The 13,517-nt window shown below is 36.6% G+C and overlaps 1 protein-coding gene across 7 annotated transcripts in view; it reads left to right on the top strand.

Moving 5' to 3' along the window:
• Positions 1 to 13,517, top strand: part of SUV39H2 (SUV39H2 histone lysine methyltransferase) — a 29,300-nt gene that overhangs the window by 7,366 nt on the left and 8,417 nt on the right. For 5 of the 7 annotated variants that reach the window (XR_015722433.1, XM_045788056.2, XM_087857674.1 and 2 more), the window contains 3 exons: positions 8,499 to 9,170; positions 11,106 to 11,252; positions 12,794 to 12,923. Coding sequence is in view for 6 of the 7 variants with exons in the window: in XM_045788056.2 (XP_045644012.1) it covers positions 8,499 to 9,170; positions 11,106 to 11,252; positions 12,794 to 12,923 (949 nt within the window). In the remaining variant the exon portion in view is untranslated. Of the gene's footprint in view, positions 1 to 8,498; positions 9,171 to 11,091; positions 11,253 to 12,793; positions 12,924 to 13,517 lie in introns of those variants that run through there. The other 2 variants (XM_045788090.2, XM_087857677.1) reach the window with 2 other exon arrangements.

Below are 13,517 nucleotides of genomic sequence, written 5' to 3'. Positions count from 1 at the left end.
GGCTCTGGGAAAAAATAAAGATTAATCAGCAACTCTCTCACCTTAAGGAACTCACAGCCTGCTGGAAAGATGGACAAGTAAACCATCCACTGCAATATAGTGTAGTAAGTGCAGTGGCAGACTTCGTTACATATCTGTGGGAGGTTCACCAGAGAAAGCTTCCCAGGAGAAGGAATATCCCACTGAGGCCTAAAAAAGACAGGTACACTGTAACTCATGGTTTTAGTACAGACAATGGAGTGCTGGAATGTGGGAGTAGGACAGAATGAGAGATGAGTGAAGGAGCTTTCACAGCGTTCTACAGCAATGGAGGATCACTTGAAAGATTTTAAAAAGAGTGATACAATCAGATATTTAGTTCAGAGAATTTTCTCTCTGCAGTGAGGAAAGTGGATTGGTGGGGAGGGGAAAGGCTGTTGCAGTGATCTGGGTAAGAAATTATAGTGCTTAGGGGCGCATGGGTGGCACAGTGGTTAAAGCGTCTGCCTTCGGGTCAGGGCGTGATCCCGGCATTGTGGGATCGAGCCCCACATCGGGCTCTTCTGCTATGAGCCTGCTTCTTTCTCTCCCACTCCCCCTGCTTGTGTTTCCTCTCTCGCTGACTGTCTCTCTGTCGAATAAGTAAATAAAATCTTTAAAAAAAAAAAAAAGAAATTATAGTGCTTAAACTAAAGATGAAGAGAAATAGGTAATTTTTCTTTAATTATCATGGTTATAGAATGTACAAGTCTATGGTTTAGTGGTTGGGTAGGAATCCAGCAGTGAGAGATCCACATCTATGAAAACATGGGTTTCTGACTTGTAGTGGTGTAGATAACACTGTTTACCGAGACCCAGCAATATAGGAGGATTAGGAAAGGAGGACCAGGTTGGGTTAAGAGAAGAAGGTTGAGAACATTTAAGTGTAAGATATGTAAGGTATGTAGCTGAGAATGTGGCTCTAAGTTAAGAGTGAGAACTGGAAACAGATTTTTAAGTAATTGGCAGAAAGATAGCAATTGAAGCGCTGGGAATGGATATGGTTACCTGTTAATTAAGAGATACCTATTGCCATCTGCTATGTCATATGCTAGACACTAAGGATCTCAGCAAGTAATGACACAGAGGTATGGTCCCTATTACATGGAGTTGATCTTTTAGTGAGGGTAGAAAACTTTAAATATAATTGTACAACGCACTTACAATTGAGGTAAGTGCTAATGTAACAGAAGGTTGTAACTTCTGAAGAAACTCGGCAGCAGTTCATGAGATATGGTGTTTAAACTCAGTCCTAAAGGATGGAAAGAAAAGTAGGGAACAGTCTGGAGGCAGAAGAGAGCCTGACTTCTTCAAGTAACAGAAAGTGTGAGTGGAACATAGCAAGAGGGATCAAAAGGAGGCTAGAAGGAAAGGAGGACCCAGAAAGTACAGCTCCCTACAGTCCAAGAAAAGACTTTGGACTTTATCTTAAGGACAGTAGGGAAACATTTAGTTGTTTTGTTTTGTTTTGTTTTGTTTTAAAGATTTATTTATTTATTTATTTATTTGACAGAGATAGAGACAGCCAGCGAGAGAGGGAACACAAGCAGGGGGAGTGGGAGAGGAAGAAGCAGGCTCATAGCAGAGGAGCCTGATGTGGGGCTCGATCCCATGACGCCAGGATCACGCCCTGAACTGAAGGCAGACGCCCAACCGCTGTGCCATCCAGGCGCCCCAACATTTAGTAGTTTTGAGCAGGGGAGTGACATGATGAAATGGATGTGTTGAGATGGTGTTCTGGCTGTTGGGCCAGGAATGGTTTGAAAATGGTTAGAGGCTATTGCAGTATCAAGCAAAGAAAATGTGAGAAGAGAACAAGGACTGATGAGTAGTATGGGGGGGTGAAGTGGGGGTTTCTTATGGGAAGAACTATCAAAGCAACTGAGACAAACTGGCAAGAAAGGTAGGAAGAAAACCAGAAGAATGAATCATGAAACCTGAGGGAGAGATAATGTCAGCACAATAGGGAAGAAGCCAGTGGGTCAAAGAAAAACCATGAGGGACCCATTGGATTTTGAGTAATGGAAGGGTCATTGGTGCTGTTAGAGCTATATTTGTGCATGGATAGAAGAAGCTGAAATAGAATGAATTAAAGACTAAATTAGAGGTGAAGGACACCTGGGTGGCTCAGGTCATGATCCCAGGGTCCTGGGGATCGAGTCCTGCACTGGGCTCCCTGCTTGGCGGGAAGCCTGCTGCTCCCTCTCCCACTCCCCCACTTGTGTTCCCTTTCTCACTGTCAAATAAATAAATAAAAAACCTTAAAAAAAATAGTAGTATGAACAATGCTTTGAAGAAGGCGAGAAAGAGCTATGTAGGTTTTAAAGGTGTTTATAATTTTTTATTTAAAAATCTGTATAGGTAATATATGCATGTGATTTTAAAAATCAAATGTTATAAAAGTTGAACGTTCTTATACTGAAAAGAAATCTTCCACCCCTGTGGCCTTTAGTCTCCTGTCTCTCAACTTTTAGTAATTTATCCTGTCTTTTTGAAATTACATATTCCAGAATTTATATCTCAAAAGAGGTTTAGTTTAATTTTGCTTTTAAAAAATGAGGGAGGCTTAAAAAGCTAAAAATAAAAAATGAGAGAGGTTTAAATGCTGGTGAGAACAAGTAGAGAGGGAGAAACTGAAGAGACCGGAGAGGTGGGATAATTGATGGAGGAAGTACATCTCTTGTATCTGCATCCACCTTTTCTCTAGTTACATGTCCATGGAAGGGTGGAAATTAAGAGAGTTTCTGTTTTCTCTCTGCATTAGGAACAGAGGTCTAGTGCTGCTGAAAATAACGGGGGAGGTAGTGGGAGATTGACCTTGAACAAAGTGGAGGAGTTCTGAAATAGCCAGTTTGGGAAGTGGAATGAGTGCTCACTGGGGGAACAACAGGACTCTTACTGTTGTGAGGTCATGTCAGCGTCCACTTGAACAAATTGTGGTAGTGTCAGTGCTGTATGGTTTTTCTGCACCATGTTCTTGCCATGTTCACCTTTCATACAGAACAATTTGTGACAAAACTGTGAATACTCTTTATTAACATACTTAGCTCATCAGTGAAGAATCAGAATCCCCACGCGCATTGGTAAGGCTTCTCCCTTAATAAGCAAATATTAAGAAAGAAATATTACTAATCTTTGACTTCATAAAGTATCCAGGTAGTCCTTTGTCTCTAGAACCACCACTGTACTGCATGGCACATACTGGCAGAATTGTCCACATCTAACATAGATTAATATTCCAGAAAGACTGCACTTAGAGTAGTTTTTTAAGAACTGGAATAACAGAAATCGTTTGACTAAAATCCATATTTCAGACATCAGGAAAAGAGAACTCTTAAGTAAGACTTTTCCAGAGTCATGTTGCTGAGTTGTGTCAGTCTTGAAGCACTAGCCGGGGTCTCACAATTGCTACTCGGTCAGTTACTGGACTGAAAATCCAGTGACTTTCCATAGAACACTAGTGTTTTCATAATTAGATTCAGGCTGTTCTACCACTAATACTGAATATGATGATTTCAAAACTTGCAGGAGAAATTAGCTAACAGGAAGATAGTTTTTGTTTTTTGTTGTATATATATATATATGTATGTATATATATATGTATATATATATGTATATATATATGTATGTATATATATACATACATATATATATATATAAAATACATATTTTAAGTTTTTGTGCTTGCTACCACTTACTGGCTATAGACAGCAGATGACAGAACAAATATTGAAAAAAACATGAATTACTATCCAGGTCAAACTTAACAGCTTGTATTTCTTTTAACGATTCATGTAGTTACTCTTGTGATTTTTTCATATTGCATACATGTTGGTAGTCATATTTTTTGTTTTGCATTCAGAAACATTTAGTCAAAGCCTAGGATATAGTAGGCAATTGTGCTTGGTTTTGGGGCTGTGAAGAGTAAGATTTCATTCCTCCTGGTCTCTGGTTAAGTTTAGACAGGGGAACACGGGGATTGGCAGTGATCAGTTCTTGGGCAGGAGAGGCAGGAAAGACTTCACAGGGTAGGTGACATTTGAGCTGACTTCTAAAGATGAGTAGGTTTTCCACACATAAAAAATGAGACCAAAATAAGTTCATTATGGAAATGTAAGAGGCCATTGTAATTAGAACTTTGTAAACAAAGGAGAAAGGGGTGAAAACGCCTGCTATGTTCAAGTACTAGCAGTCGCAGTTCAGTATGGCTAGAAGGTGGTGTGTGAATGGGGCCAGGATGGAAGACTGTGTTAGAGAGGCAGGCATCAGGGACCCAATCAAGAATGATCTTTGTTATAATAGGAAGTTTGAACTGCATTCTTTAGGCAGTGGGGGAGCTATTAAAATTTTTAAGCAACAAAGTAACAGAATGGTACTGTGGATTTCTTATTTTTATAAGAAAACTTCACTTTAGTAAAGCTAAATTGGGGTGTCATCAGTCTGGAGGCAGGGAAACCAGTTAGGCGATCAATGCAGTAATCCCAGCAAGAACTGAAGGCCTGAAGTAACTAGAGCTATGGTAATAACGATGGACAGGAAAAAATATCTGAAGAAACTTGATGATGGATTGAAAAGAAAAATCTAGATTGAGCTCCTAGTTTGTGACTCATGTGACTAGGTAGATGACGGGTAAGATTACCCTTGATGGGGAACAGGAAAAAAAAATCCATTTAGGAAGGACAGTGGTGAGTTCTAAGGAAATAGATGGCTATAAGAACCTGTTGGATATCCAGTAGGCTATTGGATATATAGGGGCGCCGATAAAGTTTTGGAAGTTATCAGCATATAATTAACACCACTGGAGTGATGAGGTTGCCCAGAGAGCACTTAGAGCAAGAATTCTTACCCTCTGGAATCCAGATATTCTCCATTATCCAAACTAGTACGTACGTGACTTTTGTTAGGGGAAGGTCCATAGCTTTCTTCAGATTCTCAAAAGCGATAAACACTTATTGGAAAGGGGCCAAGGACAGAGCCCTGAGTATCTGCATTAAGTGGTGGGCAGTGATAGTAAGTAGTCTCAGCAAAGAAGGCAGTCAAGGAACAATAGTGAAGAGAGAAATGTGATGTCAAAGCTTAAGTCAAGTAACATGAGGACTGAAGAGTCATTGGCTTGGGAATTAGAAGACTGATAAATTGTTTCTAATAAACAAGATGGAATCAAATGTATTTGTATGTAAGGAAGCTTCCCACAGAAACACCATGCCTTCTAAGAATTGTAAAAACCATTGGCCTACAAAAAAGTTCAAATGCCTCTGTCGAGTGTTCAAGGCTAAAATTTGCTCTTGCCTTGCTGTTACAGTTTAACCTCTCGCTTCAATATTCTGAACTTTAACGGTAGCCAAATCCATCTTTTCACTGTTTCCTGGATACTTCATACAAATCTTAGCTGCAAGCTTTTGCTGGTGTTTTTCATCCTGCCTGCCCTGTTCCCTACCCAACAAATCCTGTCAGTCTTTCACAGTTTAGTTTGTTCTGTTTTCTCTGTGCTCCTTTCTGGCTATATTGATTTCCTTCTTTATATCAGTGGTAATTATTGTCTTGTTTTGTCATTTAAAGTTGTACCGCCTTGGGGCGTCTGGGTAGTGCAGTCGTTAAAGCGTCTGCCTTCGGTTCAGGGCGTGACCCCGGCGTTCTGGGATCGAGTCCCACATCGGGCTCCTCCGCTGGGAGCCTGCTTCTTCCTCTCTCACTCGCCTGCTGTGTTCCCTCTCTCGCTGGCTGTCTCTGTCACATAAATAAATAAAATCTTAAAAAAAAATAAAAATAAAGTTGTACCGCCTTGCATTGCTACTTACTGTGCATATTATTGCCTTCTTTTCCCAGTGAGATTTTACTCCTGAAGACTAGCACTGCCTTACATCTCATCACACCTCTAGTGGCTGAACTTTCACATACTTATTTTAAATACTAAAATATTTGAATGAATGGAACCTAAGCCAAATATAGTGGGGGGAAATGTGTTTAAGAAAAAATTCTTATGATGCATTCTAAATTATACAGGAGTGATTGATGGATCATTTTACAGCTGTACTCCATTTCTATGGGTAATCAAGAGTTGATTGCATATCAGAATAAAATACTGATATATATGAGGCTTATGAACTTTTTGGCTTTTATTTGGAATTTTTAATGAATTGAATTAATTAAATTTGTTAGGCCAAACTAATTTTTCTGTGCAAAATTATCAATTTTTCAAAATGGAAATATCTTTTTTGGATTTAAAGTAAAATGCACTTACTAAAATAAGTCCACAAAGTAGAAATAAAATATTACTAGTATTTTTATACTATTTTGCCAAAGGCACTCACGTTTTATAAACATCTTTACCACCTGTAAAGTAGGTACTGATGGGATTAACATACAAAACTTAGTCACTAACAATGCAGCTGGCTCATTACTAAACGGTATATGTTACTTTGGAAGCTGACTTCAGAGGCATGGTGGTACTGGTTTTGCGGAATGATAATTTAGTTTAATCATCTGATTTGAAGCCAGTGTTTCTGTTTCTTCCATTATTTGCTGACAATTTTAGGCATAATCCAGGGTTATGGTAGAAAAAACTGTAGCAGAAAAAAAAAGGGCCAGAGTTGCATTACTTTATTCCAGAGTCAGAAAAATTTACAACTTGCTTAGTTAAGAAGTAGAATAGATATGTTAGATACTGCCACGTGGATCACATTATTGTTGAGCAGAGATCTACTAACATAAATCCTAAATTGGGAGAAATCTGTATTACACTTAGTGGGCCAGTTTGACTAACACTTAAATATGTCTAAGCTTTCTTTTTTTCCCCTGAAATTACAATATGTATTTTCAAGAAAGTACACTTTTTGTGCATATCCTCACACCTTAATTTAACCACATTTTTTAAGCAGGTAAAGCATATTTTGACCCTTTTCATAAAGAAGGAAAGTTCTTTTAATTCCCAAGCAGTATTGCTTATTAAGTAGAATATACTAAAACACTGAGATGAATCACTGGGAAGAAAATAAACTTACTCACTGGCTGAGTGACTTGCTTCAGCAAAGCTGCCTCAGGGCTCTTTACCCCAGTTTGTGCCTCAGCAACATTTCCTAAACCTTCCAGTTATTTGGCATTAATAAATTATGAATAGTAAAACAAGTGTTATATGTATCCTTTATAATAAAAACTGTTAAAAATTTCAGGGAAAAGCAAATGTATCCTAATTAAGTTTTTAATCCATATCTATGATTTAAAATAACAAAAACTGTAGAATATACAGCTTAATCACTTTCATATTTTAGAATGTGGATATATGTGAGTTATTCCAGAGGACAAAGAAAAAAATTGGGGCTTTAGAATTTTTTTTATTACACACACTTAACTACCTTCTTAAAGAGAAACTTAACATAGCATTCCCTGATTTTAAGGGAAGAGAACCTAGTTAAGTCACTGGGGAAGGAAGGCAAAATTCTAGGGACCATCGTGGCCACAACAGCAGTCTGAGGGATAAATCAAAATGTTTGGTCTTTGGTGGCTTGAGTGCCTGCTACCTAATCCATTCACGGGTGAGTCTAAATAAGGTAAGAATTCTCTGGACTCGTGATGTCCAGTAGAAACAAATAAACTACCTATGTATAATTTTAAATTTTCTAGTAATCACATTAAACAAGTGGAATTAAACAGGTGAGACTGCTTTCAATAATATATTTAACTGGGGGCACCTGGCTGGCTCAATCGGTAGAGTGTGTGACTTTTGATCTTGGGGTTGTGAGTTTGAGCCCCACACTGGGCATAGAGAGGACTTTAAACAAATCAGTCTTTAAAAAAAATAATGTATTTAATCCAATAAAAGTAAAATATTTCAGTATGTAATCAGTATTTTTCAAATGTTAAGAAATATTTTACTTTTTTGTGTGTTTGGGTTTGTAATTCAGTATGTGTATTGCACTTGAAGCGCATCTCAACTTGGACTAGTCACATTTCAGGTGCTTGATAGCTACATGCTGCTAAGAATGACTGTATTGGACACTGTGTCTGTAGAACCTGTAAGAGATGTGTACCCATGATATTGAGAAATAGAACTTGCATTATATCCAATGTGTAAAATATTAAAATTACCTACCTTATAGGATGCCTACATCTGTGCTGGCCAAGTGAAGCACTAACATAGGTCATAAATGGTTAGTTTTGAGACTCCCTGTTTCCATGATCAAGATAAATACAAAATACGACTTTGTTTAACAATTACTGTTTGGTAAAATATTCATGAATTTCAGTACTCTTATCTTCATGAGCAATTCTTTTACCTGAGCTCAAACATGCTACAACTAAATTCTGTACATAATATATGTAATATAAAGTTTTGTATTTCATCCACTAGAAACCTCTGATTCAATATATTCTGAACTTTATTAAGAATGATGATAATGGCTACCTTATTCTTTAAGTTATTAAATTATTTTAAGTAATTAGGACTGTCATAATCTGATTTCAATTTTCTTTTATATTTTAAGGATATGGAATATTATCTTGTAAAATGGAAAGGATGGCCAGATTCTACAAATACTTGGGAACCTTTGCAAAATCTCAAGTGCCCATTACTACTTCAACAGTTCTCTAATGACAAGCATAATTATATATCTCAGGTAAACAAAGGCAAAGCAATATCTCTAAAAGACAATAACAAAGCTTTGAAACCTGCCATTGCTGAATACATTGTAAAGAAGGCTAAACAAAGGATAGCTCTGCAGAGGTGGCAAGATGAACTCAACAGAAGAAAGAATCATAAAGGAATGATCTTTGTCGAAAATACTGTTGACTTAGAGGGCCCACCGTCAGACTTCTACTATATTAATGAATACAAACCAGCTCCTGGAATCAGCTTAGTCAATGAAGCTACCTTTGGTTGTTCATGTACAGATTGCTTCTTTGAGAAATGTTGTCCTGCTGAAGCTGGAGTTCTTTTGGCTTATAATAAAAACCAGCAAATTAAAATCCCACCTGGTACCCCCATTTATGAATGCAACTCAAGGTGTCAATGTGGACCCGATTGTCCCAATAGGATTGTACAAAAAGGCACCCAGTATTCACTTTGCATCTTTCGAACTAGCAATGGCTGTGGCTGGGGTGTAAAAACCCTTGTGAAGATTAAAAGAATGAGTTTTGTCATGGAATATGTTGGAGAGGTATGTTCAACTTAACAACAAACAATGAGTGTGGAAGGCTTATGCTTTTTTTACATCAGTAACAAATATTGGTACATTTTTATATTACCATTTGCAAGGATGTAAAAATTTCAGGTTTGAGAAAAGGCTTCATTGGCATAGTTAGAAATACAAACTTGTATGTGAACAAAAATATATATATATCAAAATAGTCCTCTTTCAGAAACACCCATTCATAGTCATTGAAACTGGCATTTGTAAAATATGGCAACTATTTTTTACATAAAAGCCCTAAGAAGAGAATCAGATCTAAACACCTGCTGACCTTGAAAACTTTTAGATATAATTCATCCACTTGACTAAATATGGTTAAGTGTATTTGGCAAAACTCAAAATTGTATCAACATGATACTGTAGACAAATGCTTTCTGAGCAAGTGTTGTAAAATAAACTTAAAAGCATTTATTGCATCCATCAGAAAATCCAAACTCTTTGTAGCTTAGCTAGAGACTATCCTCTGAATTACCAAAGACTGAGCAAATTTATTTTTATATGTATAATTGTAAATATACAAAAACCTTATGTTTTAACTCCTTAATCCTCTCAATAACTCAAGGTAGTAGTGTTATCTCCATTATTATAGATGAGGAAACAGGCACAGAGAAGTTCAGCAACTTGCACGAGGTCACGTTGTAGTGAAGAGGAGCCAGGATTCAAAACCAGGGCTCCAAGATGAGTGCACTTTACCCCCGTGCTACACTTCCTCAAACTGAGTGAAGGACTAAGCTGTGACTAGAAAATACAAGTTTGACTTGTGTATCTCAGGTTGTCACATCTGACGTTTTGAAAGTTATGTGGGATTAGGTCATGTATAATTATCTGTATTCATCTAGAATTGTGAGATTAAATTGGAACCCTATTTCTATCCTTCAATTTTTAGACCGCGGCAGATTATTGTAAATCACTCTCCGGGATACCAGATCTTGTATAATCAAATTCTTCTCTGTTTTGGCTTACTGAATGAAGTAGTTAAATGTGATTGACACCATGAATCACTTTAGACATTTTTGGTTTCCTAAGCTGAGCATCTTGGTAAAGCTGTGTTCTTAGAACTGTAGACAATAGTTTTGAGCTACAGAATTTCATGAAAACAGCCTACTCTACGGAACTGAACTTTCCATACAGTTGACTGCAGATTTAGCATGCTTTCTTTGCTGTATTTGTAACAAATTTCCATTTGTAACTGCACCGGTTAGAGGAAAACTAAGCTTTTAGAGTATCTTTACTTTTTTTTTAAAATTAACATATAATGTATTGTTGGTTTCAGAGGTGCAGGTCTGTGATGCATCAGTCTTATATAATACCCGGTGCTCATTACATCACATGCCCTCCTTAATGTCCATCACCCAGTTACTCCTTCCCTCTACCCCCCTCCCTTCCAGCAACCCTCAGTTTGTTTCCCGTGATTAAGAGTCTCTTATGGTTTGTCTCCTATGACCCTCTGTTTTGTTTCTTAAATTCCACGTATCAGTGAGATCATATGATAATTTTCTCTGATTGACTTCTTTTGCTTAGCATAATACCCTCTAGTTCCATCCACATTGTTGCAAACGAGTATCTTTACTTGTAAATTTAGTTCTTTACATTCTGTTATGTCCTATAGAAAGCTATAATTGGGTAGCTTCTTGAACATCTGAATAAATTGGAAGGAAAGTAGTACAGTCTCAATTTGTTAATTGTGGGTTGTCCTAATTCCTGTCTTAAACAGCCTTGATTCTTTTGCAGTCATTTCTGCCCTTTCCCACTCTTCTAGAGTAGTTTGTGTGAATATTTGTTTTGATGACACTTTAATTTCTTTTTAAACCTTTGTAGGCATTAGTATGTGAATAATTTATGGATGAGTGTTTCTTCAGTTCAACAATAGCTATATAATATACTATAGTTTTTTCTTTTTAGGTAATCACAAGTGAAGAAGCTGAAAGACGGGGGCAGTTATATGACAACAAGGGAATCACATATCTCTTTGATCTGGATTATGAATCTGATGAATTCACAGTGGATGCAGCCCGATATGGAAATGTCTCTCACTTTGTGAATCACAGTGTAAGTGATACTTAAAGAATAGTCAGGACTAATCAACTTAGCATTGTTTTTAATGATTTTTCCATAGTTGAGGAATAATTATCTTTAAATTACTTACCCTTTTAATATTTCCAAAGTATTTTAATACAAAGACCTCTTCAGTTAGGTTATGGTTTTATTGCTGTATTAGGAAAATTCAATGAGGTGCCTACCAAATACCATGCATTTTGCAAGAGTTTTTCTGTGTGTTACTTCATTTAATCCTTCCAAAACTCTGTACGTTAGGTTTTGTCTTCATGTAGAGGAGGAAGTTAGTAAGCAGAGGAATTAAGAGGTGGAAAGGTTAGGAATCACATGCAACTGTACAAGTTAATATGTAACATGTTAACGTATTTATAAAATTTAAGAATTTGTAGAGTTATTTAAGTATTTAGGGCTATTTTTCTAAGTTACATGTTAGTATTTTTAATTCATGTTTGAACTTAGAATACAGCTGGAAACTTAACTGTAGAATTTTATACTCTATAAACTATTTCTAAAAATAAGGAAGATGAATAATTACTGGGTACCTACTAAGTGCCAGCAGATAAGGGTAAGTTATATAGCTGCCCATATAAGGAAGTAGGCCATGCTAAACTTTTGATGGGTTTTAGACCAAGAAACTAGTTTATGTTTAGTAGTGAAATGTCAGAGACCGTCCTTACTGGTAGTTTTTTGATTGACTTAAACTTTTGCTTTAATTTTTTTTCTTGATAAATTGGAGATACTCTCAAAACAGATGTGTTCTGGGGCGCCTGGGTGGCGCAGTAGTTAAGCATCTGCCTTCAGCTCAGGGCGTGATCCCAGCGTTCTGGGATCGAGCCCCACATCAGGCTTCTCCGCTAGGAGCCTGCTTCTTCTTCTCCCACTCCCCCTGCTTGTGTTCCCTCTCTCGCTGGCTGTCTCTGTCAAATAAATAAATAAAATCTTTAAAAAAAAAAAGTTGTATTCTAAGGACAATTAAACACTTATTTTGATTTCTTAGGATGATTCGCTAGATGTTTCTTCTTGCATTGTCCAGAATTTAATGTAGAATTCTCAAAATATTAAACAATTCCAAACAGAGGTTAAAGCAATGAAACTCCATGCAGTATGAAATTTGAGTTGTATACTGCTGACTTGATTTTTTAAATAGTTATTCTGTTTCTTTATGCCTTACTGAAATGAACTACATACAGGTGAAATTCATGTTACCTAGGGTTTACATGACAAGTCCTCAGAAAAGTTAAAAGGTTGAGACTAGATGAAACAGGATTGGTAAAAATGTTAATAATTGTTAAAGCTGCTGGGTGAATATATGTGGATTTATTATTTTCACTAGTGTTGTTTTATGTCTGAGATTTTCTCTAAGTGAAAACAGTACTTTTTAATTTGCATGCCTCAAAGACCACTAAACAATATACAATGTAATTTCTAATAGAACTTAAAAAATAATAGTCTGAGAAATTTAATATTTCATATGGCATGTAGAAGAGCCTGTTCATGTCATTTTTACCTAAATGGGTTCATATGTTCCTTTTCAGTGTGACCCAAATCTTCAGGTGTTCAATGTTTTCATTGACAACCTTGACACCCGTCTTCCCCGAATAGCATTATTTTCCACGAGAACCATAAATGCTGGAGAAGAGCTCACTTTTGATTATCAAATGAAAGGTATGGTTTTCAAGTACAGTTCAATTGGTGTTCAGTTGTTTCAGTATGAAGAATATAATCAGAGTAGGAAAAGACCTGAGTCAAAAGATCTGAACCAAGCAGATATTAAAGAAGAAAAAAAATGAGGCTATAAGAGTTTGTCATTTTACTCATGGTCACAAAGCTAATCTGACAGAGGTAAAACTAGAATCCAGGTCCGCCTGACCTTGAGCTGAGTAATGCTCTTTTCTCTGTATCACGTTGCCACACCTGCTTTTTTTTCATGATTTCCATTCTGAAAGCTTATTATACATCTTTTCTCAATATTACTTGTATTTTAAAATTGTAAGGCGTACATTTCTGAATATTTACTAAGAGGTGTATATTCAAAAGATTGAAAATACGACTTAAATCACAAGTGAACCTATTCCATTCCTACTTGGATTTGGCTTTTTTTTTTTTTTTAAAGGGTACTTTTATTTGCTTTATTGTGACAATGCTTTTTCTTTCCTTTGTTTTTTCTAAGTATTAATTATAGGTTGTTACTATTTGGCCTTGCTTTATGGCCCTTAAGTAATGTATGAAACTGAATGATTGTGTATCAGATTTTCCGAG

This window comes from Ursus americanus, chromosome 31, assembly GCF_024610735.1.
Source record: "Ursus americanus isolate L20-20 chromosome 31, mUrsAme1.1.p, whole genome shotgun sequence".
NCBI lineage: Eukaryota > Metazoa > Chordata > Mammalia > Carnivora > Ursidae > Ursus > Ursus americanus.
Note: the sequence above shows the minus strand (reverse complement) of the source record. Positions and strands in the feature narration are given on the sequence as shown.